This window comes from Bombus flavifrons, chromosome 2 (assembly GCF_040668555.2).
Source record: "Bombus flavifrons isolate JBK064 chromosome 2, iyBomFlav1_principal, whole genome shotgun sequence".
Lineage (NCBI taxonomy): Eukaryota > Metazoa > Arthropoda > Insecta > Hymenoptera > Apidae > Bombus > Bombus flavifrons.
This window is the reverse complement of record NC_138443.1, coordinates 7186874-7214535: the sequence shown is the minus strand read 5'-3', so window position 1 is coordinate 7214535 and position 27662 is coordinate 7186874. Positions and strand designations below refer to the sequence as shown.

The window sequence follows — 27662 nt, the reverse complement described above, 5'->3', positions numbered from 1 at the left end:
TCCCAGGGAGGATAAAGCATACGTTAAACTCTCATTCATGCCGATAGCTAAAACCTTCGAACGTCATCGCAAACAACCTGTGACACGAACATCAAACAAATCCCCGAAATAGCGTACAGACTCGATGTTTTCTCAAAGAGAGCTTCCCTCCACTACCTTTCTAAGCTAATAATTCGATTTCGAACTATTTTCAAAACTAGAGATAAAATTTCAAACGAAAGATTGATACCCGTAACATGAAAGGCGTTAATGATGTTAATAACACTGAGCTTCTTTTTATTATGTCGCACAATCGTGTAAAATAGAGTAAAGACGAAAGTTATAATGTCGTAGGTTGTAGGCTAATGACTATAAGTATAAAGAGCGGAATCTATCGATTATAAAATATACGCTATTATATGACATCTACATTTTTTTTTATTTTTTCAATATATTTTATATCTTTTATATTTATATATTTCATACTTTTCATACTTTTATAATACGTATGACTCGTATTATTATCTCAAAAGATAGAATAATACTACGACAAAATTACACAAATAGATTTATCTAAAAATTATGATTACACGATTATTAACTTATCAAGATCTCAATTTTTGTTCAGTTTCGTATCGAGATAGTACGTGCTGTTAGTAACCGAAACTACTAGTGTTTCAATTACGAAATACGAAGTTTTATTTGCAGTTTCTATAACGTGTAATAAAAGCATGTATGAAAGCGGCAAAAAATATTCATTTAAGTAACTTTTGAAACAAGTTGTAGTTGATAAATATCTACACCCTTTGAAAGCTTGAACTCCCTACAGTTCTCTTTCATATTAGTTCTACAATAAAGGACGAGTTGCACGCGTAATTTCGTCCTTCTAATGGCTCGCTATAAATAACTACCGTAAAAATTATTTTTAAACAGCGAAGGGAGGATAAAAATAGAAAGAAAAGCATGAAATTTTCGTGCGAATGTTTGCCGTGCATTGTAGAATTTCGGAAATGGGCCGACAAAGGCTACAGTTAAAGGTCGATTAACGCCGCTTTCAGTCGATAGGGTTGTGATTGTTGCGTGTTTGTGAGCCCATAGGATTGCCCCTACAGTACCGTTTTATCGGGGTCACAAATACAGTGGGAATGAAAAATGCTCGTCAATGAAGAAGTCTCCATGTAGGTCGACGGCCAGTGTCGCTAGTAGCATGATTTCGCTTTTGTTAATAGCGACAGGTGCGATCCGCTAACGTTACACCTCTGTCACCGTTACAATGTACAAGCTTTTAATATCGAAGTCGTCATCCCTTAAACCGATTTTCCGAGCGACCGACGCGGCGCTTCAAGAAGAGTAATCTTGGCCACATTGATTCGTAGAATCGGAGTTTTGTAATTTTTTGTACAAGAATGGTGATCCTAAAGATATTCTGATCTAGAAGAACAGGGGTAGGTGATATCTATTATTCGTAAAATTGACTCACAGTGTAAGTACAATAAAATTTGTATTTAGTACGACATATGGGTGTAGTTTTTGAAGCTGTTTTGGTATTTTCGTTTTCCATAATTTTCTTTAGTCTATTAAAAATAACTGAAACCTTATATTATACGTAATCGTGTCTCTTTTATGATAAAAATGAGAAAAATTGTATTCAATAGAAATTTGTACGAAAGTTAGTACGAAAGTGCTTTGGCACTCGGCTGACTAACTTTTGCTGGACCTTTCACCTTCGAAAGACAGAGTTTAGAAATATTTTTTTTTTTTGCTTTTTATGCTTCATATCACCATAACATTCTGAAAATATGATCTAAGCGTATTATAAAGGGTATATTAAAAAGTCGATGATTCTGTAACGATAAAACTAGTTCTACATATCTGTAACTACATATTAGTTAGAGTTTAACAGTTGATTTATCAAACTTCATTTTATGAGCCATACTGTTACTTGTACGATGCTATACGTACATATACTGTTTATAGCGTTTCCTTTTAAATCAGAATGTACCCAAAGATTACCATAATTCGGCTGCTGATCGTACCATTCAACGCGTTGATTCCAATCAACTGGTGTTTCGATGAATCACTGGTAAAGGTAACCTATGATATTTACGGAAGGTGGAATGATTTTCAAGCGGGCGAGCAGTGCACGCGTTATTCGGTTCGATATCGGGCGAAACCACCAGGCGAAACGGAAATGGAACTATGAAGAATTTAACACTGTCGGAACTCCCTGCTGTTGAATATTATCGCATCATTTTTTCATATACCTATGAAACTTGCCTCAAGTGCAAATAACGTTTAATTAATATCCTTCAATTATTGATTGACCAATCATCGATTTGAGCCAAGTTACTGAATTTTTATTTGTATTATATTTATACTCTAATTTTATGTAATAAATATCATTCATGACACGTCTTACGTAAAATATAAAATACTAAATTGCTAAAATCAAATATTTATTATAAATTAAGTAATCTAACTTTAATCTGAATTGCGTTGTAATTTGTATTATATCTAACAAAGACCATCAATGGCATTTATCACGTGAAACGTAAAATAAAACATATCAAAATTAAATACTTCAAATTAAGTAATCTAATTCAAATCTAAATTAAATTGTGTCATTATCCTTTATGATTCAACTACGACCATGTGCTTTAAAGAAGAAGAAACGTTAGGTATTATTCAAGAGAAAATGATAATGTGAAGTTGTTATAGTAGGCGTGTTTCATCGTGATTTCTAATAAACTTATAACGTGAAAGAAGTTCCCTGCTTTATTAATGCAACTCTTCGTTATGTACGAACACGTCAGATATGAAAAACTTTACTGTTTGAATCCAAGGATACATGCATACGGAATAAGATCGCGGACGTCGCGACTTTGCTTCGATTGACCGCTAAGCTCGTTGGTTCTTATGGATCACCTGTGTGTAGTTCTGACCCATTGCCCTTCGGCTTTCATATCCCACTTGCTGCACGAATTGCGTGGTTGCTTAAAAATGTACTGGCGATGATGAAAGTGATACAAGTTATAGATTCTTCGTACCAAGTACTTTACTTAGTTTACTTAACTTCTGTTCACGTCACTATTTTGCTTCCCTCTTGCTATAGTGTAAAATGATGAAGCAGGATAAAGTGCGATTCAATAATTCTAAATTTTGCACTTACAGTCAAGCTGTACTTTTCGGGACAGGTACAGTTTCTCATCGAAATAAAATTTATTATATTGATAAATGTTGCGTATTATCGACTAAAGAGCAACCGGTCAGGTCAAACCGATCGGTCGATATCGCGTACCTCGAATGACTTAACGTTCAAGGTGGAGCAGATGGAATAACTCGAGTGTTAGATTCAGACGGTACTTTATTTGTATTCGTTGTAGCACTTAACCGAACTAAGTTGGGACTCTGTCGTCCTGTGTCTGTAGTCTTCGTTGCTTGTAGTTGAACGAACGTGAGGACTCTGTCGTCCTGTGTCTGTAGTCTTCGTTGCTTGTAGTTGAACGAACGTGAGGACTCTGTCGTCCTGTGTCTGTAGTCTTCGTTGCTTGTAGTTGAACGAAGTGAGGACTCTGTCGTCCTGTGTCTGTAGTCTTCGTTGCTTGTAGTTGAACGAAGTGAGGACTCTGTCGTCCTGTGTCTGTAGTCTTCGTTGCTTGTAGTTGAACGAAGTGAGGACTCTGTCGTCCTGTGTCTGTAGTCTTCGTTGCTTGTAGTTGAACGAACGTGAGGACTCTGTCGTCCTATGTCTGTCCTGTCCGATGGTTGAAGCTGAACTCTCTTTCCCAGTTCCTGATTCTCTCCTCCCGCAGTTGGCTTTCTTCTCCCCACCATGCCCTTCCAGCTGGTCCTTTCCTGGGTTTTTGCTGGCCTCGATCATTACGTTTACTGCCCTGGGAGGCCCGGTAATTCGAAATTTCCTAATGAGGGAAATGGGCATGTCCGTGCCATAAACGAACGGCCAACTATAATTCCGAACAATAAAATTATAGAATTCAACCATTGAAATGAATTAAAATTATTCCTGGAAACAGGAAGTGATCTCACCGTAAATATAAAATATATCAATGGAGTATTTCTGGGTGATATTTAGTCGAATAGTGTTATAGGACAAAGATTTCGTGATAAGAGCATACTACTTTGAATCGATTTATTCAAACATTTTCAATGCCACATTTAATAACAGGGAAAATACTACAATAACTGTGCAGGTGGTGCACAACAATATTATCTGATTGCAAATTGGTTTCGTTTGTCCAAAGCAAATTGATTATTCAAGGACCATCATGATTTGTTATGTATCATACTTGATCGTTGTATACGTATGTCTATTTTGTCATGATGTTTCTTTTAAAAATAAAAGATCTCACAAATCTTTTTATCTGTATTTTCTTTCATGAAACATGCTCATAATGCTGAATTAAAATGTTTCATTTAGAATTTTTTCATTTCTCAAGATACATCAAAATATTTGAGGTTTTCTACGTAATTTATCTTTTATGTATACTTGTTACAAAATATATAACGACTAAATATCTTAAGGCGAACGAAGAAAAGCAAAGATAACTCGGAAAGATAATGAAACTTTAGTTTTTTTCGCATATTTATCTACAATGATAGATACTAAATTTGAACTAGAAAGGGCAGAAAACTGTTCCACTAAAATATACGCATTTAAAGATGCATTAAAATTGAAAAGTGAAAATGAAAAGCATTACAACCAGAATAGTTTGTATATAAAAATAACAATTTTCTATTTTAACTTATTATGTATTTTGTATTATAACTTATCGAAGTTTGATTTCTAATTAAAGGTTTGTCATGTTCTGTTACAGCGTGTGCTCGCAAAGCTCAGTGTGGGAGGGGGTAAGTGAAACTTGGCGACGAGCAGGGAAGGTGTTCTCGGACACCAAAAGCTGGGGCACCCTGACGAGGAGGTCCTGGAGGAGGAGGTGGGTCGTAGGAGAGAGGAAAGAAAGGAGGTGACCATTCACCCCACATGGACGCCACCCCCAAAGGACCCCCCGTACCCCCCACACCGGATATCCTGTCACCATTATTTAGCCGCAGAATATCCGACCTGAACGCAAGGGCACCGTTCTTTGCCCTGCATTGTCCTCAACGTTCTCGTCGAATATCGAGACATCCGACACTTGATGCTTGTCGTACGAAGGAAACGGCCGCCTACGCGTCATCTTTATCTTATACGTGCCTCAATTTCTCTCGTCTTTTTCGCCGTAAATTGAAACAATTGCCGATTCTCTATCTCCACGTTGTCGATAATAATAATCAACTTCTTGGAACACGGAAGTCGAACATCCGGAGTAACGGTAAAACGATATTAATTGCAATATCGAGAAGATACACTGGTTCCTGGTGTTCATTGGCGAGGACCACTGTCGATTCGCGAACGACAGCTCCAGTTGCGAGAAACAACGTAACAGTATCACAATTGTCAAACGGGAGCAGGAGGTCATTTTTTACCCTCGTTTTTACACCACGGCGGACGTGCCGTAAGTTTGATGCATTTTTTACAAAATCAGTCGCGAAGCGTCTTCGAGCTGAGGAAGTACTTTTAACAGGCGTCACATCTCGCGCGAAACATATCTACAAACTCCGTCCAAAAGCGCCTAACTCCGAGCTGCAGCCTAACAGACCACACAAACAATGTCGCGCAGCGCTGCCACGCGTCCTATGCAAGGTGAGTGATTATTAAATTGATTAACATAGAGGTAACTTCATAAATGGAAAACTCACGTAATTCGTGATACTTGTTGATGCAATTTTATTGTAATTAGCCTGTGTATATTTGCTCGATGATTCTCATTGTAAACGGTAGTCTGATGTAAATGTACAGTACTGTGCAAAAGTCTTAAATCATCTAACAGAGGGAAATGTTTATATAAATGTATATAAAGATAGTTGGTATTATTCTAAATTTATTGTTACTGTTCAAGAAGTGTTTTATCAAAGAATTAATAATTGATACTTTATCTGATCTTTCTTGTATAATATTTCAATACATTATTGCGTTCTTTTTCCCTTTCTTCATATAACTTACTTTTTAAGTGGAACCCTGAGAGAAAGTAGTCTTAAAAATTTGTAAGAGAATATCTAAAGATGTATATATAACAATATGTAGAAATATTTTCGAAAATATTATAACAGTAAGGTATGCTATAACGAATAACTTTCATGACTAACGTCAGAATCCTATAACGTAGAAAGATGCTACAACGAGTACAAAGAAATATCGGTCGCTCCGGCGACTTTTTTACTCCGCGTTCGTTACGATCGTAAAGAGTAAACACTAACTGATGATACGAGTATGTTCGAATCTCTCTTTCTCTCGTTCAGTAATATCTATCACGTAAAAGACAACTAAGTAACGTAATAACTCGTGAATAATACTATAAACTAACTTGGTCCAGGATGAACGAATACCGAATATCACAGTCAATGGGCATAGCGAGTTGCTTATGGAAAGATAACGAAAGCTGAAGAAGGCTGGCGAATATGATTGCCTCATCAATTTATGATTCCCATTAAATAAATAAATTTCATATTGTTTTTATCACTTATTTTTTAGTTTATATTACATTTTACGATTGTTCAAACAGTTGTACTGGTGATAATCTTGCTTTTAACTGTGCGCCTGGGACGAGTTACTTCTAAATATATACATATGTTTTGATGTATGTTGCAACGAACAGATGCTATAACGAACGTGGTTCGAGGACCAATTTCATTCGTTCTAGCGTAGCTTACTGTAGTTACCATTATAAGATCATTATGATAGGTGATTTAAGGCTTTTGCATAGTGCCATCTGAATCTAATCTTTGATTAATGAGAAAAGTATCTCCTTGTCCAACTGTTGAAACGATACAGTGTATGTTATTATTGTTACATTTGTCATAATAGCGTTTCATGGACGTTTAAAGTTTATCGAATGATTGATAACTCCCTCTACGAACCGCATCCGATATCTAGCTCACATTGCAACAAGTAAAAACATTATTACATGTTACACAACTTCCGCTATGTGTTTCGCGCTGAAACCTCCAACATTGATTCAAAAGGTTTAACTGTTCTGGCAATCGCTAACGTAGCAATCCTCTTTACCCCCAAGCGGTGGATGTTTCCCAACAACAACGAACGCGGTGGTTGTTGCCTTGAAATGTTCACGGCACCACCGGCGAGGTGACTTGTGGCGCCGTCAAGGGACGACGCCTTGAAGTCTCTCGACGATCATCGAACAATACCTCGTTCGACGACTCGGGTCTTCGTTGTACTGTTCGAAGTGCAAAGCACGCCGTCGTGCAACGGCACCCTCGTGCAGTGCATGAGAGACGTGAGATGTATACGCGGTTATACGACGTGTAACTTTCGATTCCTGTATTCCGCGATATGGTAATCTGTAAATAGTAGCATATAATTCAAGTCGAAGAGGTGTCGGAGATAATGGTTATGGTGACGATAGTGCTGACAGTGGCAAAAAACATAGAATGCCGGCGGTGCCCGATGTGTTCGACAATCGTCGAAACGATAGATGGTGCCCACCCAACACGCACCGATTGATCGGTTTATCCTAGAAATCGTAAATGCAGTATATCAGTGCCGTGTCGCATCTCGATCTATTCGTTGCTGTCATCGTCGACATTGTGCGACATTCTAGTGTGGATTTCTATATGGTTGGTTCCTTCCGACGTATTTCGAAGGAAGCATCATCATTGAACTATTGATTACCGTGGCAAACATTTCAAACGTTTATCCCGTGCGTGAATCAAAGTGAATAATTTTCTTGGCGAAATTTCACGTTAAACGGCCTCGATATGTTCTCTCATCAACGGCGATCGTTATAACGACGTCGCCCTCGTCGACGCGGGCGCTTCGACCGTCTGTACCCTTGCACTGACTGCGAAAACAACGAGGTAACCTGATTCCCTTAGAAAGAAAACGAAGGTCATATACTGCCGTAGAAAATGATCGTAACGTCTATTAACGTCGAACTGAGAAATTAGGAAACGCTTATCTCGTATCGTATTTCAGCTATAGATTATGTAGTATAAAATCAACGAAACAACCAGAAATCAATGCGATCGATTTGACGATTTTCCTATCAGATGTAGTGCCGATAATCGATCAGGATAATCAACAATACGAGTCATCTGATAAATACATAATAAATACATTTAGGCAAATATATATGTCGTTGAAACGTTGCTCTGCAGACGTTTAAGTGGCTACAGTGTATCACCTACCTAGTCGTTAGGATTGTCAAGCTCGTTGATAGATATAATTTTTTGTCTACATACGTATATATCATTGTTTCCCACGTATATAACGTGTATGCGTTAATAGAAACTACCTTTTTCCATAGACGACGATTATTCATCCGGAATAGTTGTCTGTTCATCGTCTATAGCCGTGCATTTAGAATATGGTCTGACGCGTGTTATTAAATTCTTTTCAAATCAGGTTAGTTGTCCATCTATTTTAACATTTTATTGATGGTGTAATACAAAAGAAATGAAATGGGCGTAACAGACACAGAATCACTCGAGCACCTTTGACGCCAGTGACGGCGCCCATTTAGCAATTTCCTAAGCAAATGTAAATCTACCCGTAAATGACTTGCTTGTGATTGGTGTCGATGATTGTGGATGATATTGTTACCTCCTTATTATACTCCGCAACGTGTTGAAACTATGACCTCAATAAAAATGTCGGGAATAGTAAACCTCTCTTCTTTCAAATATTTAATAGTTGACATTAAAAATTTATTTTTGATACATTCTATTTGTATAGAGCATTGTTAAAAAAAATGCTATCTTTTATAATTTACCTGATAATTTTTAGATTTCCCGGGTCTCCAATAAAATATTGTTTGCGTGTATTGCTTAATATATAAGAAAGGATTGGAAAGTAACCTATTTTAAGGTCTGATCTTATCGTTAAATATTACAAATTTTATTGGATAACTGCCACACTTTCATCTTAATAAATAGCTTATATTTCGAATTAATTTTTACAGATTTTAAAATCGATGAGTTTTTAGATGTAATCTGGCGATATAATATTTATAAATATAAACAATAGATGTTTAACCGAATGATAATCTTCCTGTTTAATGCAACGAAGCATTTTCTTAATCATTTAGCAATCGTTTCTCTGCGCGAATTTCAAGAAATTGAGTCATTACGAAGTATTTAGCCTCAGGAAGTCGACATAGTTATCGTAGTCTGGAAATATCGAAATGGAACGTCTCGAGCATTAGACCGACCGCGTACAATAAATATTTCGCACACTATTATTAATTTTCCTTATCCATTTCCATAAATGAATAGTTACACAATAATAAACAAACTAGCATGAATAATGCCAACTACTACACGCTATAACAGATATATATATATATATATAAAGAGGTGAGAAAAGATCATCTCAACATTCGAGTATACAACCTGAAACAACAATACTAAAAATACTAGAAATTGATATAACCAATTATTCCAAACGTATTATTCGATAAAACTTGTTAAGCTATTAAAAAATATTTTATTTCACGATTTCTCATTTTATCTCTCTTTTTTTATGAATTCTCTGGTTGATTACTATTTTGACAATTGTATAACTTAAAATAAATTTCATGAATTAATTTCACATTTTTGTGAAACCCAGATAGACATCTGTTTCACCCCATAGATATTATAACAAGTACTTTACTTTGAATACTTTATATGTCCATACTTGCATATTATATGGGTTCCTTACATTTTTACATCTTTAAATTCCCCTTAAATGCATAAACATCTGGAGTCTAGTTACAAATCATAAAAGAAAATCGTTTTAAATCAAGCTATTTAAGATTATTTATACAAGATACAATTTTGAAGGATTGCATACTCATTCGTACTTCTATGTCTTCTTCTTGCCATTTTGTAGATACTTGGAAACTCGCTAAACTCGTTATATATCGCGACACTGTCTATAACAGCGTGCGTACTAAATTCCGTTAAAATTCCTCACCAACGGAGGAAACGCATGGTGTAACAACGCCTTCCATTTGTCATTGGAATTGCGACCCTTTTTGTTTTCCGTCGCCTACCTCTTTGAGACTTTCCGAATACAACGCAAATGTCTGTACTTTCCCATTCTCATTAACATTTGCCCTTCCTTTCTTCTACAAAAAAAAAAGAGTAAGGGAACCTCTTTTACTCCTCTTCTTGATGATGTATATAAGAAAGTAAAAAGAAACGAAGAACGAAATCGTTATATTTGGCTACCACAAAGATGCAATTAAACAGATATGTATTTCTCATTGATGTCGATAACTCGAACTAGCTGAATCAGTGCCAACTATTGGATTTAAGACCGGCAGCTTCCAAAATAAAAAGTTTGCGAATGATGTTTGCCGTTTCTCGTTAATGAGTTTTAGCGCTGTTATCTTATGTGTTGCATAAAATGTGGATTATATAACAATCGTATAGACTGGAAAAGTCTTATATTGCCAAGGCTCGATCGAACCGGTAAATAAGACACGTTATTGATTTCTCGTAATGGAAAGAGCGAGAGGATAAATTGAATTTTTGTTCCTTTTTTTCTGTTTATATTTGTATGTGGTAATTTGTTCCATTATTTATTTTTTTTCTTATTTCTCTCACTTCATTCTTAATGTAATAGGTTTACACGTAGCGTCGACACGATTTCTCATTTTTCAAGAACCAATTTACAATCTGCCGAGAGCCTTCTCGAACTCCGGGTTTATTTCTGAAGTGAAATAACGTAATAGAAGAAGGGCGTGGAAACGAGATCTCTTCTAGCTTTTCCATTATCATTGAGACGGCGAGAGGCTGTATTTTCAAGCAAATTTCAAGTGAACCCTGCTAAAACGAATCATAAAGAATCTCGTTGCAAGTTTCAGCCGTGTTGCGGTAGTTCGTTGCAGGGTTAACTTTAGAGATTCGAGTTTAGAAATTTCAACAATTTTCGTTTTGTGGATCATTCATTTTCAATTCATCGTTAACTTATAATATACTTTTTATTACATTTATATGCTAACTACGTGTTATACCATCGCGTCGCTTATTAAATTAAAACTATAACACTTTGCTTATACAACGATAATAATAGATCAGAGGGTTTTAAAAATGTTTTGCCCTGTCGTACCACGCAACAAGTAAAAGAACGAAAAAAAAGATTATTCATCTCGTGCTGTTTTGTGCGCCTAGAAAAGAAAAGAGTAACGATAAAAGTCCGTGAAACGATCAATTTGCTTTGAACGATGAACTTCCGTCACGTATGCGCCCGTTTTTGTAATCAACAATATTTACGATTGCAACATGGGTGTGTATTTTGATTTCGTATGGACGAAAGTATCGAGCGTATCCGGTATTAGAAAAGAATTTCGAGGACAATCAATAATTATTCGTATAAAGAGATGACGTAGCAAAAAATCACATTAAGAAATCTTATAATTGATCCGGCTGAAAGCCTTCGAAAGATACCAAGACGCGATTGAATACGAGCTCTACCGTCTATACCCTATACAATACCGCTTAAAGTATTTGGGCAATTTGCTTTTCTTCCACAAGATATAATTTAATCAAGAAATCGAGGATAAAAAGTTTACAATGATTCTATTCTTCATTCTTATCTTTTCTATAATAGAATATCATAACGCGATAAGATATTTATATATTTTCTAAAATAATCCAAGCTAGTAGAACTATATTTTGTTATCACAAAAGATAGTTTAATTTTCTGAACTCTAAGTTAAATAAAGAAGATTCTTTTAGACTGGCAGACTACCACGTTATTTCAAACAATGATATATAAAATGGTCGGTATGGACGAATTGTATATTTAATTATAAATTGAAAATATATACTACTGTTATTTTTTAGTAGATAATTTAAATCTATAGTCTATTGACTTTACAATAAAGCACATAATAGATACTGCTTCTAGAGCTTAACTCGTAATTAATTTGCAAAAACAAATCTACCAAAGCGTTCAGATACTTATGAACGTTAGTGTACTGTGCGCGCGTATTTCCGATTTATCGTTCGGTAAAGTTAGTAGCATCGGCCGCGCACTCCAAAATAGTTTCATGGTGCGTCCATACAGTCTAGTCGTCGCGTATTTACAATGATAGAAACATCAGACTGTGTTCGTACGGTAAAACCAATTTCCGCGAAAACGACAACAGAATTGCCACCGATTGAGAGCCACTGGCATCTTACGTAAGAGCCATTATCGTAGCTCTCGCGTCTTAGGAGATCGGCTAGCGGAGCGGTTTTGCTCTTCTTCGTCATGGATTCCCTGGAAATCTCGAGCCGTACTGTAGATCAAGACACAACGTGGCGAACCGCTAATACTTTAAGGAGGTACACACACCGGATATTTTTATTCGTAGACGCCCAAAGCGGCTTCGTCGAACACGTTGACATCATTCGTGTATACGGAATCAAGGACAAGCGAAGAAAACATCGCTGTTAAAAAGGATTCGCGCCGGTCGCGTGCTCCTTCTATCAACGGGGGGCATTGTTAAATTAAATCTTCTTCCCTAGCCCCCTCTACCTTCTTCAACAAGGGGAATCTTATTTATCAAACGAAAAATACACACGCGTTTCGTTATTTATTGTAGTATACTCGTAGTTCTATGCCTTTTATGCCATTGTGACGACTACGTAATTCAAATGTACACGTAATCGTATGAGACAGAAATTCATTCTCTGTAACATGCGAGTCTATCTCAATGTACTTTATTCATAGAAATATTATTATTATCTTAGTAACAATATTATTGGTTGGTTTTCATTTGCTTTCGTAACTAAGTTTCTTAAAAAATGTTTTATCGTGAGACTTTAGAAGTTTTAAAATAAATTTGTATATTTTTAATAAGTCTTGAGCAGATACCTATATCATTTAAATTCTGTGTAATGTAATATTGTCGCAGCGTTACAAAATTCCAGGAATAGGTTGGCCATATTCTTATTTAGGCATACATCGGAAAACAATGTTCCGCTGAAGTTTCTTAATTAATGTCGATCTCTGAAATTTCTCGATAATAAATTAAATATCGATCCCATGCAACTGAACAGCGTTCCCACATGTCATGCAACAAGTATAAAATTTATACGTAACCGCATACAAGCAACGTAACGCTTTTGTATATGTACAGTATCTGCATTCCCATTCATTTTACATATAACGTTAACGATTTAATCGAGAAATAACCTCTACAGATGATTGTGATGCTTGTTCCCTGATAATTAATCAAATTCCATGTTAGAGGGTTACGTTAGATACGTCCGACATCGTATGAAGTGGAAGCGATAATTCTACTTTGATTTAAATTTGCCAAGAATCTTTCGTAATAGACAACGGAAAACTTCGCTTGACTTTTATTTTTCATTTTATTTTTAAACACGAATGAAAGTAACATCGTTAAGCGGAGGTCAATGTGTTCATAACATACGTATTTTTTAAACAAAAATAGCTTTGATATTTCTGGCCGATGTTTCTTTGCGATGTTTCATACCTCAGACAATCGGATGATTCAATTTTAGCGTTAACATTTCGAAATCGTTTCCTAATTTCCACACAATATTTCGACGTAGTAATGACACTTTACGAACGTGTAACGGTAAACGAATCCTTATATATGCACGCAGGATCAGGTGACAGAATGATTTCTTTACAGAAACCCCCTTCAACCACGTAGGAAGTTCCCGCGCCATCACTAGCAGATATCGAAAATTGCGCCTTCTTACGATAGATCTTCTTTCAACGACCTCAAATGGTCCCAGTCTTCGTCACGAAAACATTGTGTTGATTCTATCACGTGACACTGTCGCTACGCATTTGTTGTTCCTTCGGTAGAAGAATCATCGTAGAGGAAGCAACGTGAAATCACGCTACGACGATTTCTTGTGAACTAACCAACGACGTTTGCCAAATCAAAACTCAAAAACACGTGCGATAAAATCATCGGATTGTCGGTGATATTTCATTAAGTGGTTATTCACGAAAAATAGTGAGATCCTCGTAACACAAAATAGTACATGTTACTATTAGAAAAAAGATGCCGGTTAAAAGACACAACCATCGGATGATTAGTAGAAACGTGAACGTAAACAGGCATCGTGATTCAACGAAAACAGAGTTAACGGGCTAATGCCGTCCTGCACCTGCAATGATTCGCGAGGACGAAGAAGAGGAGGGACCCAGGTGGAAATATGTAAGAGGCGAGGCGGACATCGTCTCGTCGGCACGGCTAAAGTGCCACGAGGAAGAAGAGGTTGGCCTTATACAAGGTTTATAGTTTGCGTAGGATAGACGATGAGCGTCGAGGTTGACACGCTGGAACTCGAGGTCTTCGAGGTGAGTCCTCCAATCCTCTCGAGGACACGACGAACGGAAGTCGCGCGGTGGCTTCGGCAAAAACGCAAAGACTTGCCTGAAGTCACGTCTAATTACGTAGCCGATAGCGCGAGGTCGCTAGTAGAGTATATTTTAGTTCTTGGTATGACACGATTATTGTCCTACAATAATTTACAAAAATATACGACTATCGTATGTCATATCTTTTTCACTAAAATTCAAATATGTATTTGTTTGTATCAATTGAATATCAAGAATAGATCATTCGAGTATTACGAGGTAAATTAATTTTCTATGAACATGATAATGTGCTTTCCAGTTGTATCATGAACTTTGTTTCGTTTTCATTATCGCGTATATAATTTTTGAAAATTAAATACATGTCGTTATCAAGCGATGAACGAGTGGAAATTTAATTTTTGAGAAGTACTTGAGGCTTTAGCCTTCTTGGTCGTTAAAAACTTGTATGTTTTTGTATATCTTCATTGGATTTCCGTTCGGTGGCTGTCGTGTGCCGTTTAACGATCAGTGCACTTCTTACGTGGTTCCCTGGTACACTCAGGAGTGTATTAGAATACTCCTTAAATTAGGAAAATGATCTTCGTGCCTTTCTAGAAAGAAATATGCTTTTTATATCTCATAACGCCATCTTTTAATCTGCATAAAATTGTTCGTTTCATCTAGTTCTCTGAAATCTTGTTGTGTACTATAAGTTTGATTGGAGCTTGAAATGTAAGCTCTGCATAGTGTCTCTATGTTATTTCGTATGCACTAGTGTTTACGTATCTCGATATGAAAGTCTCATAAATTTCCGTCGTCTTACCGATGTTTGTGTACTTAACGCATAACGCGACGGCATATTCACCTCGTTTACCATTCTCAGATGAAACGTACAGAGAAAAGAAAACAAAGTAGCTTGTAAGTTTAAGCAAACTTTGCAATGACAAATGAAAAAAGGAAATACACGATGGCGCCGCGTTTCTTAAAAATTACTCTGCGTCTAGTGAGTTTATGATCCTACTGACTGCATTAAAGAGATTTTATTAACATACATATATTGAAAACATTTTACAATTAGAATGTATGCTACAAACTCTGAAAATATTAATATGATATTAGTTATTAATAATCAAAACCGGAACATCTGTCATAGGTAAAACTAGGAGATAGATGTACGTGCGAATAAGCCAATTGCCTTGGGGTTATATCATATATTAACCTGCAATCGCTATATGAACTGTTTCAATTAAGTGCCATGCCGTAAATAGATATATATCTAGAGTCTGGTTTTTCTTTAGTTCATACATATATAGGGTGATCCCTCTCGGAATCGGGTCGCTTCGTTATTCTCCTTGCTATTAGTTATAAAAGTTATAAAAATTTATAATTTGTAATAAGTTATAAAAGTTTATGTGTGAAAACATTAAATGGTTCTTATTAAATGATTATTTATGAAAATATTATAGAAATTGTATCGTAATTTTTAAACCAAATTAATACCGCACTTTTATATGCGGTAGTAATTTTCTTTTAAATAGTTTCGTTGAATATGTTATGCGAATATTTTAGTATCAAGTAAATTATGTTTTAAAGAAATGAATTGTAACAGATATTGAAATAATATTTTGTGATATGAGCACAAGAAATAATTGGAGGTTATATTTGTAGCAAATTACACAACTTACGTATGCAGTAGTAATTGAACAATTTATTTTCTAGTCTCTAAACACAAACGAGAAAATAATTACCGATACGATAGTCAAATTTGTTTCACGCGGTCATAATAAGTTAAATAATAAATACATATATGCCATCATGACCATGCGCGCTAACCAAGCAATGATCAACGTTCAAGGTAATCGTTGAAATCCGATTAACGAAAGTACAAATTGTTGCATCAGTGGAATCCTTACGTGAATTCATTCTTTAAATTATCCTTAAAATTTAAGAATAGATAAAATAAAAAATGGAATTACATTATCAAATCAAATCAATTATAAACCAATTATAAAATCATTATATCGTGAAAATAAAAGATAATAGAAAATAGTAATTTAGATAAAATGTAATTTTTTCTACATATATATATATGTAATATCGTGATATAATATATTTACAAGGAATGGATGATACAGATGTTGATTTGACAGAAAAGACGATTGTAGTTCAACCTGAACTATTCACACCAAACATACAGAAAACAGCACAATTAAATAATTAGATAACGACTCGACTTTTTACAAACTGCCATCCACACTCTCTCGGTAACGCCACTCGCCAACAACTGACTGTTGATTCCCCCTCTTTTCCCGTCGCTTGGCAACCGCGCGTGGGCCAGATCACGTAGGCCTACTCTTACCAAAACTACGCGATGGAAAACAAACGCCTAACGCCTCGGCTCTCGCGACATTTCACGCGGTTCACCCGCCAACTCCCAGGCCTCTCACTCACGATACTACACTCGGCCATCCTGCAATAACATCTGCCCTCAGATGTTGCCTTCTATCTCGCTGTCATCTGATGCGTTTTGCTTCCCTTTCTCTCGCTTCCCGTTTTGCTCTGCGTTTCTCCGCTTCTTTCTCATATTCCTTTTGTTTGCGACGTTCTCGCGTCTCCCATGCTCTCAAACGCTCTTGATAAGCTGCTTCTTTTTCTCTCGCTCTTCTTTCGTTCTTTTTCCTCTCCTTCGCCTCTTCCTCTTCCTCCCTTTCACGCATAATTTCTCTTTCAGTTTTCCTTGCTTCTTCTCTTTCACGTTCTCTTTCTCGTTCCCTGTCCCTTTCCCTTTCTCTATCTCTTTCACGTTCTCTTTCACGCTCTCTTTCGCGGTCACGGTCTCTTTCTCTTTCTCTTTCTCTATCTCTTTCTCGATCTCTATCTCTATCACGATCTCTGTCGCTTCTCTGACGATCCCTCTCTCGTTCCTTAGATCTAGATTTAGACCGCCTTTTGTCTCTTCTACTACTTCCGGTACTACTACTGCGACCTTTATGAGACGTGGGACTACCAAGATCGCCGTCTTGATCGTCTTTAGTGTTACTGCCATCACGCCTGTCTCGTCGCTCTTTTTCACGTTTCTCCCGTTCTTCTTTCTCAACAGCTTCTTTCTTCCGTTTAACTTGAGCCTTCTCCTCCTCCTGCTTCCATAATTCCATCAACTCGTCCACCTCTTTTTTCTCCGAAGGTGCCAATCTTCGCGGCCTTCGAACCACAGGTTTGTCACTCTTTAACACGATTTTTGCCGTTATCCCAACGTCCCGCTTTTTCTCCGGCTTATACCCCTTAATGATATCGCGAATTGCTTCCCGATAATGCGGTTCCTGCACGTGTGTTAGGTCTATTTCATCAGTCTGTTCTATCGCGTTGATTCTAAATATATCCGGCACGTCTTTGTTAGTCTGTTCGTCAAGCCGCAAGAAAGTCACTTCGCCTCGCTTAACCCGTAATTCTACCTGATCCAGAAAATCAGTGCCCAACAACATGCCGTGCTTCGTCAATATTTTGTTCGAAACAACGTGTAAAGTGATTGGCAGTTTATACCCATCAACCAACATTACCTTGGTGAATTCACCCCAGGTCTCATTGCCAGCGGAACTAAGACCGTCGAACTTAAGTTTACATTTACCTAGCGGTGGTGACCCTAACCTCGCATACTCGTCTGATCGAATGAATGTGAGATCACTACCCGTATCCACTAATGCCACAAACCTACAATTATCTATCATCACTTCCTTCATATACTTCCCCTTCTCGGATCTTGACACTACGCAGGTCTCTTTCGGTCGCGCCGTACACCTCGCTGCAACATGTCCAAATCCGCCGCACTCGAAACACCTAACACCTTTTCCTCTCTCCGGACACTTAACACTTAGATGATCCTCACTACCACAAATGAAGCATCTTCTTTTCTTCATTACATCTGCAGATTGACTGAGCTTCTCCTTCTTCTCGGTTTTAGCCGGCTTCACGATCGACTTTACTCTGCGACTCTTCTGCTCTTCGTACATCACTAACCTCTTCCTCAATTCTTTGATTGACGTAGCGCCGTATAATATAGCCTTATTTCTCTCGTCGTCTATTATTCCATCCACTATGTATTCCACCTTTGCTTCCTCCTCTATGTCCACATGGCTGGCTATTTCGAGCATGCGGTACATGTAAGCCAAACATGCTTCATCACTCTCCTTTTTTGTTTCTTCAAGTTTCTGATGTACCTGCCTACTGTTAACTTTCCTCGAAAATTCTTTCACTAGCCCCCTCTTCAACTCATGCCAAGTCCTGGCGTGACACTCGAAGCTCGCGAATATTTTCGCTGATCCCTTCAGCAGCTTCCTCGCGTAGACTGTCTTCTGTCCATCCGACCACATGCACGTATCAGCGACTTCCTCGAACGACTCGAACCATCGTTCGACATTTTCACCTTTGTTGCCACTAAACGACTCTAATGCATCTTCGACGTCTCTGAAACTCAGTGTCGAACCAACACATGCCCTTCGACAATATTCATCACGGTCCTGATACACCCTTCGCGTACCTCTCTTGTGTCTTCTTGCGTATTTTTTGTCATCTTCGTCCTCACTTTCGTCGTCGCTTTCTTCTTCCGACGAAACATCGTTACCGTCCATGGCCGCTTGTAGTCGTGCGCGTAATTCTGCTTTTCTTCCCGTCGTTTTTAAACCCAAACTAGCAAGGCGCTCTTTCAACTCCTTCGTATTCATTTTCTCAACATTTTCGTCTTCGTTACAATCACGCTCAGCTCTCTGTACATTTTCTAAATCTCGTTGACCGGTTGGCTCTTCACCGCCCGTCGCTCCCTTAGGATACGATTGTCCAGCCCTACACGCCCGATTCAGCCTCGCAATCAGCACTGACCTCGCGCCCGATATAGGGAGGTTCATTCGCGCGAGCTTACTTCTCAGCTCCTCCAGCGTCGAACCTTCTTCACCCGACAATCGTTCGTCCCCGACGTTAGCCATTTTTTCACACTACACCAACTTAAATGGTCAACGATATCGTCTTTTACCGCCCCGCGTACCGGTAAACTCACAACTAGCGCGAATAGCTCTGTTAAACCGTTTCGTTTTCTGTCTTGTCCAATCCCGGCTGAGCCCCCAAAAAATGTAATATCGTGATATAATATATTTACAAGGAATGGATGATACAGATGTTGATTTGACAGAAAAGACGATTGTAGTTCAACCTGAACTATTCACACCAAACATACAGAAAACAGCACAATTAAATAATTAGATAACGACTCGACTTTTTACAAACTGCCATCCACACTCTCTCGGTAACGCCACTCGCCAACAACTGACTGTTGATTCCCCCTCTTTTCCCGTCGCTTGGCAACCGCGCGTGGGCCAGATCACGTAGGCCTACTCTTACCAAAACTACGCGATGGAAAACAAACGCCTAACGCCTCGGCTCTCGCGACATTTCACGCGGTTCACCCGCCAACTCCCAGGCCTCTCACTCACGATACTACATATATATATATGTTATATGAAGTATGAAAAGAAGTAGAGAGTAAGGTAAGGTGAGCATTAGGTCAATCGGTAAGATGCCAGTTTCAGTAAAGCGGAGGTCCCCAGTTCGAATCCTCCTTCAATGCAAATGTTGAAATAAATTCTTCGTATGGTTTTTCCACTATTTCTTACCGATTTTCCACGCAAGTCTAATCTTGTTGTACGTAATATGAATGTTACGTGTAGCATTAACCAACTTGCAAGAATAAAGAAGTGAGGTATTTGTGAGCCAGTTTGTGGAGAATTTCTTCAGAATGGTCAAGCAAACTTCACACAAACAACTTTTTTTATCAATATCATAAATTGGTGATATAAATCGATCAAGATATTTGTCATAATTCTTAATTGACGTTAAATTTGTTACGAAAATTATAATGGCTTCATAAGAAATTAACATTCGTTTCTATATCTCATCTCGCTTTTATACTCGATTTATGTACATGCATCTATATCAATGAAAATAACAAAAAATAATGTTATGGAGTTTTGTACCGTTGAAAACAATTAAAGAATAATTCATTTACGTAACATTTACATAATTCCATCATATATATGATTTTACAAATCAAAGTGAAAATATTATTATTCCAATAGATGTACATATTTGCTGAGTTAAACAGACGTGACTAGCAATTTTTTTGATGTGCAATTTAGAACGATATAAATTCTATATAACTATACACTTTAATAAAAAAAAATGGTAACATTTTCAAACGAGAACTGTTCCCTGAATTTATGAGAGACTTGGTAAACGATTCCGGTTGATCTTTAATCTTACCATTAATTATCATCAAAGTAATAAGTCTTAATTACATACAGACGGACCTTAATCTTAATTAATATTATCATAAATTTTCTTCGAGTCCTTAAAAAGTTTCTGCTCGCGGTATTTGTAGTATTCATTACAAATTACAGTATTTACAGCGCAAAACGTAAAATCTAAGGGAAAAAAATGAATGAAAGAATGGAGCAAATTCTTGGAAATCCCTTTCATAATTATGATGTCAGAGAACAAAACTCAATCATATAAATTGACTGGAAACAAAGAATTAGACCTTAATGGTGTTAACCAAGCTGTGATTCTTGAGCTTTTGTATTTCCATCTTGCTTCCAATCTTACTTTCGCAGTAATAATTTTAGCAAAGACAAAACATTTATAGTGTTTTAAGAAGATATTCAACATAAAATTGTGGCCTCAAATCGTGTATTCCAACAATAAGTTTTTCATATTTTCTTCACTCCTGAAATATCGTACAACATTAAAAAAATGTTCAGTCGACTTGTAAATAACCGAAGCAACATAGTTAAAGAAATTAAGAAACATGAGGGATATATGAAATACTTTATCCTAATGGAGTGTAATAATCCTCGATAAATGGCGTTAAGCACGGTAACTCGAACGGATCTGCGTAACACAATAAAGATCCGTTATAGCCACTCAACTTTACGGTCATCTGCATATCGCGGCTTTATTGCAGACGCCGGAAAAGTCTGTCGACTTGTATCATACGCTGTCCATGACACATTTTCGCACGCGACCAAGTCATTCTACTATCCTGCACTTTTAACAGTTTTCAAATGCGACGCTTTCTGGACGATATTTAATCATTTTTCTATACCCTTCTCACCAATAACGTACTTATAAGCATATATAATAGAGACCGGTCAGAGGCGTCTACCACGGAAAATGGAAACCAATCGATAACTTCTTACATGTAGAATCCATATGCTCTTTGCAGATTATTTTTGCTCAATAAAGCGTTCATCATTCTGTGATCGATTGTACGATAACAGAATCGCATTAGAAAATCCATTTCTCGAGAGAATGTCAATGTTTTGGCAGAATTTTGAAGATTTAAGTAAGAGTATTATTTTGCACTATTTAATTGCAGATCTTTTCTGATCTTTCGTTAATATTATTCGAATAATATGTAAAATAAAAACTTTGAACTTCTTCGCTCTTAAATTATTTAACAGGCAAAAAATTTTTTCTTCTCTTTTTTTCAACTTTTGCACTCATCACACGAGAAATACAAGCGATTTCTACAAACACTGTTACATTTAGAAACGTATCATTCAAAGCGTAATTGCAAGGGATTTGCCATCGCGATCACTCTACGATTAAATAGTCTAACATGATTATTTCACATTATTCTTCAAAGTTCAGCAAAAGTTTTAATTTCTTTCAATTAATCAACTACTTTAACCTTCGATTTCTTACATGCATGTCTTTTTAATCATACATATGTACCTCATCTTCCCAAGGAATGACTATAGAATTTAATGCGCGTTTAGTTCGCTTGTTATTGGAGTATTCGCGATACAACAATGCGAATGTAAGTCGATTTTTTAGCTTGTCCCGAGCCGAAAAAACAAATTTAAAGAGACGCGTTTAGGGAACTCTCTTTCCACTCAGTATTCTGGCTCTTTTCTCCTTTCGACGAAATAGATCTTCCCGGTAACCTGTGCATCGTTAGCTTGTTTTCCTTTCTCCTTGGGGCTGTGCAAACAGCGAGGGAAAATAGAAATCACGACCATTAATGATTCACCGTGAATGCCGTTCGATTACTCTTGTTTAAATCTATTTAAATCCCTATCGTGCGTATTCTCTTTCGTAGCAATTCCCAACTCTTTCGGATCGGAGAATAGAACTTTTCGAACAAGCTATAGTGGTACGTGGGGAATTGCGATTCTTCTAATCTCTCCAAGATATAAACTGGTTTAAGACCGAACGATGAATATTCACGATCTATAATTATACCTTCTGCGTTCTTGCACAACCGTATCCCCGTTTTACTGATCGAATATGACAACTCAGTTTCCGAATGAATTAAAATGGACGGGTATTTTAATGAGTATTTTCTTTCTATATAATATTTCTTCTTTTTATAGCAGAAAATTTTTTTTGGAGAAAACTTACTTATTTAGAAAAGTAGAGTTGAAACGAGATATTTAACAACGGTGAAAGAATTATAGATTAGAGATTAAATCTTTAAAGTAGTCTAATAGCGTTATTTTTCTTTCCTTAAAGCTAAGGATTTTTTTATGAACTACAAATGCTTAAGCTAAGGCCAGCTTTTCGCCGTTTTTAGAATAGTTTATTTGTTAACATCCGATCTGAAGTAGCAATAGGAGCATAAAATATACTTCTTAAAATAAGATAAATTAAACAGATCCATTCATAGCAAACATACCTAGTCTACTTCGTATCAAACTTACATTTAAATGTTCGAACACGATCACATTACCTGTATATATAACCATTAAGAGGGTGAAAGATTTTACATCAAACTAAATTTAGGTTTCTGAATCAAACATGTTCACACGTTATCTGAATATATAACCGTTAAGGGTGATCAAAGAATGTACACTAAACTTACATGTAAATTTTTAAATTAGATAGAACCGTAAAAAAAAGGAGAACAAAATTAAAAAAAAATGAAAAAAATTGAAAATAAAGAAAGAAGTGGGAAAATCTGAAATGAGCACACAGGGAGCCACGAGGAGGTACGTTGGTCGTGTTAAACGGCGTGTCCTCGACCAATCGTTACCCGTTTCCATCGCGAAGCCTGTAACACAATGTTGTCGTGTGATAACCAAGGTGAAGGACTGCGACGAGGCGGACAAAGTCTCGGTAGCGTGCACTGCGACAAAATCGGACGCGGAAGATAGCCGGAAAGGATCGACGACTGCCGCGTCAATGTGCAACGATGACGAGAATTCTGGTACCCGACGAAAAAAGAAGAAACGTCGAAAAACAAGGAAAAAACTACAGCTGCAACAATTGCAGCTGGAATCTACCGACAGCCAAGTGCATTCGGTGGTGAATCTGCCGTCGTCTTCCGACGAAGTCGAGGCGGTTGGCGAATGTTCGAAAAGAGACTCATCCAGCAGCTTAGGTGGCACGAGCAGGCATAACACCCTAAGGGAATCTTTGCTCACCGTGCTAGGCAAGCTGGTGATCTGGAAAGGCACTAGGTACCGTTCGTCTACCGCTGCGTCTTCTTCACCCTCCGCACCGCCAAATTCACCGCCCGCGACCGAGTGCATAGGACGTAGCACTTCCTTTTTTTCCAGCGGTGAGTTAATTACTCACGAATTTTCATTATGTAACTTTGCTAACAGTTTTCTTTAATACGAGCGTGTCCGAGCTATAATTGATTGAATCAGCGTTTTCGAAGTTTTATTCAAGAATGAAATGGCTTTGTTACTTGATTATGAATTAAGATTGTTTAAATGTTGAGATGAGAAACGAAGGAAACGGTATTAGATTCGCTGTTCCCTTTCTGAGCTTCCTTTCTCCTATAGCTACTACTTGTGAAGGGAAAGAGCTGCGTAAGAGGCGCCACCTGTGAACAGCATTCCACTAAATTCCACGATAAAGATTGTTTATACGAGCTGATTTCCCGAGAACCGAGAAATGTCTTTGAATTCTTTTGACGATCCAATTTTGAACTTGAATTTTTGATAGTTTTGCTATCGATCGATGTTTTATGCTTCTTTCATTCCAATGTGTCTTTTTGGAAAATAATTTCGAAGTATTTTATAACACTTCTTATCGAGAAGTTCAGAAAATGTATAGAGGAAAAAATAAGAATTATTACCTCAAGTACGTGCAAAATTACGAAAATTTTGGAAAAAAAAGAAAGCTTTCGAATGAAGGAATCTTTACGATCTTGATGATGTAATAGCTCCTTTCAAATTCTGCTTCTTTTTTTTTAAATCATTTTTATTATTGAAGGTTTACATAACAATATTTATTACCTCATCCCAAATATTATGGAACTCAACCATGCAAATTGAAAAAATAAATGCGAAATGTAGAACGGCTTTCTGCTATACGAAATTCTGTTTTCGAGCAAATCGATGCTGAAGATTCATTCAAGTACGCGTGCACTTAAGCGTGACCTCACCGATACCTCGGTCTAATGGACATCGCTCTGCACTACTTATATAGCCGTTCGTGTTTACGATATTAAACAATAATAAAATTAAACAATAAAATAAAATTGCTCTTCTTCGACACTCTTCTTCTTTTTATTAATATAAAAATTATCGAAAATAACTTTTTTCTTTTCTCGACATAATCACGTTCCATATATTACGCTTTTATAATGATACCCGATAAATTTGCAATACTTGCAATTTTGCATACTGAATTGCAATTTTTTGTTCAGAAATAAAATTTCGTATGAAAAATTAGCACTCTATACTTCCTCTGCAATCTTTTTATGTAGCATTTTCTAGCTGTAATATACTAGCTTATTCTTATTAGGAATATTCAAAATACAAGTAGCGGAGGACTAAGATCTTTATCTTTTTGTGGATCAAATGCCCGTATTGCGTAATTGGTAGAACGAGGTTATTATTGTGACTGCAGCAAAACGTCGAGTAGAATAATAAATACATTCTGCGTATATCTTATTCGTTAATAGAGGAATGTAAGAAAGTTGCAAACGTACAATTTTTGCATTATTACATTTCCCTTTTTACATTTGACTCAACTCATATTATTGAGTTTTTGCCAACATTATAATTAAATTACTATAGAAAATCTGAATTATAAAAATTGTTTAAATGTTAACAGTACTATCGAATATTTATTATTCTATTATTGGAACAAGGTCATTTCAACTTCCATAAAAGACAGAACAGGACATATATATATATATATATAATGATTTAGATGTAGTATTTATGATGACGAAACTATTTTCTAAAAATGACACAATACGATTTGTCTCCAAAAGTTCTTTATAGCTTTATTTTAAATATACAAGATTCTCAATATATAATTTGAAATAGAAATTAATGTTTTACATGAAACATATCATAACACTTACAAAAGATTAACGTTTAATTAGAAATAATGTTGAATATTTGCGTTCAATATTTCCTGTTAAGAGTTTGCAGTAAAATTAATAATCAGACCGCGTGGGTAACGAAACGAAAAAACGGCATTCATACATTTTAGCGCACATTTGGATAGAACTGTTACAATAATGTACGAATGTCGGGGAAAAACTATAGCACATTACTCAACTTGGTGATTCCTACGTAATCTTGTAATTCATTCTGTTTCCAAAATGCAATCCGCAATACCTGGTGCTCTTGGCCACCTCTCGTATATGTATTATGCGACGAATGAGTTCACTTTAATCGATTCAACGGTGTGTATATTTAATTTTAATTTCGGGTGTATATCCAGTTCCTATTTTGCTAAACACTTATTTTTTTTTAAATAATTATACACCATAGTTAAAATTGAGATCATTATCGTAGTGCAAAAGGAAACTTCAAAAACCGTTCACATACCGTTTAAAATGAGAATCATTGATTTTCTTTGTGCGAACAACTACGTATAATTTGATGATCTTATAATTATCGCAATCCAATATCATGTCTGTTTCTTTTTCTTTTTCAGAAACGGAGAGGAGAATTCGCGCCAATAATCGCGAGTTCAACTCACAGTTTAATTATGCGGTAAGATCGAAATACGGTCCCGTAATTCCTTTTTTCCATGCAATAATTGAAGCTCGAGAAAACAGTACCGATAATGACGAGACTCGTTTCATTTTTGTTTTTCTTTTTCGTCTTTCTTGCAGAACAACTACATCAAGACGTCCAAGTATTCGGTTCTGACGTTCCTACCGTTAAATTTGTTCGAGCAATTTCAGCGGCTCGCTAACTTTTACTTCCTATGCCTGCTGGTGCTTCAGATGATCCCCGCTATCTCCTCCTTGACCCCCATCACCACAGCCATACCCCTTATAGGGGTGCTCATGCTCACTGCCGTCAAAGATGCCTACGACGATTTTGTAAGTCGATCAAAACTGCGAAATTATTTTTCTAGGTAACCAATAAAAAAAGTATATTTCTAATACTGCTGCTCTCCTTGAGTCTATATAATCCAAAATTGATGTTATATTTTAATAGATAATCTTTGTGTATTCCATGTTTTTTTTACATAAGATACCTCAAGAGATACAAACGTGAAGAAACAGCGAGAAGAACAGTAGAGTTAAGATCATACAGTGGCTAGAAAAAATATTTGCACTCTATTGTATTTGCTATAGCAGCAGTTAGCTATTAATTAATTAGATTTAAGTATATTAAATTTTGTATTATTTAGCAGTACCTTCATACGATTACAAAAATTTGATACTATGAAAATGAAGTGTATGGAACCTAATGAGAAAACGTAATTAAACGCATTTCGTTTCTTTAGCAACGGCACAGCAGTGACTCGCAAGTGAACAATCGAAAATCTCAAACGTTGCGAGGTACTAGTCTTCGTGAAGAGAAATGGTCGCAAGTGCAAGTAGGCGATGTAATTAGAATGGAAAACGATCAATTTGTCGCAGCCGACGTGCTTCTTTTATCTACTAGTGAGCCAAATGGTCTTTGTTATATCGAAACCGCAGAATTAGATGGGTTAGTATCTTTTTATTGAAATCGTGATACAGTATTTTTGCTTAGAGACAGGGAAGAATAAGAATGGAAAAATGCTAATACATTTGGTCATTTTAGGGAGACGAATTTGAAGTGTCGGCAGTGTTTACCTGAAACTGCCGAAATGATGGATAATCATGAATTGATTGGTCAATTTGACGGAGAAATTGTTTGCGAAACTCCTAATAATTTGTTGAATAAATTTGATGGTACTCTTACGTGGAAAGGACGAAAGTGAGTAATCGTTCCCGTTAGTTCTATTACATTTAACACGATATAAAGACACACATGTTAAAACTGTTTTATGTGTAATA

At 36.6% G+C, this 27662-nt stretch overlaps 1 protein-coding gene and 1 long non-coding RNA gene across 13 annotated transcripts in view; one reads left to right on the top strand and one right to left on the bottom strand.

The window, feature by feature from the left end:
* The window catches only part of ATP8B (ATPase phospholipid transporting 8B), a 76552-nt gene that overhangs the window by 38555 nt on the left and 10335 nt on the right, over window positions 1-27662 (top strand). For 8 of the 12 annotated variants that reach the window (XM_069132155.1, XM_069132163.1, XM_069132161.1 and 5 more), the window contains 7 exons: window positions 4815-5680; window positions 13689-14285; window positions 23498-23975; window positions 26321-26379; window positions 26502-26714; window positions 27125-27330; window positions 27427-27582. In XM_069132155.1, coding sequence (XP_068988256.1) covers window positions 14181-14285; window positions 23498-23975; window positions 26321-26379; window positions 26502-26714; window positions 27125-27330; window positions 27427-27582 — 1217 coding nt within the window. In that variant the 5' untranslated portion in view covers window positions 4815-5680; window positions 13689-14180. Of the gene's footprint in view, window positions 1-4814; window positions 5681-7232; window positions 7912-13688; window positions 14369-23497; window positions 23976-25803; window positions 26067-26320; window positions 26380-26501; window positions 26715-27124; window positions 27331-27426; window positions 27583-27662 lie in introns of those variants that run through there. The other 4 variants (XM_069132162.1, XM_069132158.1, XM_069132164.1 and 1 more) reach the window with 4 other exon arrangements.
* LOC138189887 (uncharacterized) lies at window positions 8605-13693 on the bottom strand. The gene is made up of 3 exons (XR_011176146.1): window positions 13527-13693; window positions 9887-10163; window positions 8605-9800 (listed from the first exon to the last, which is right to left on the bottom strand). It is a non-coding gene; the product is annotated as an uncharacterized LOC138189887 (long non-coding RNA).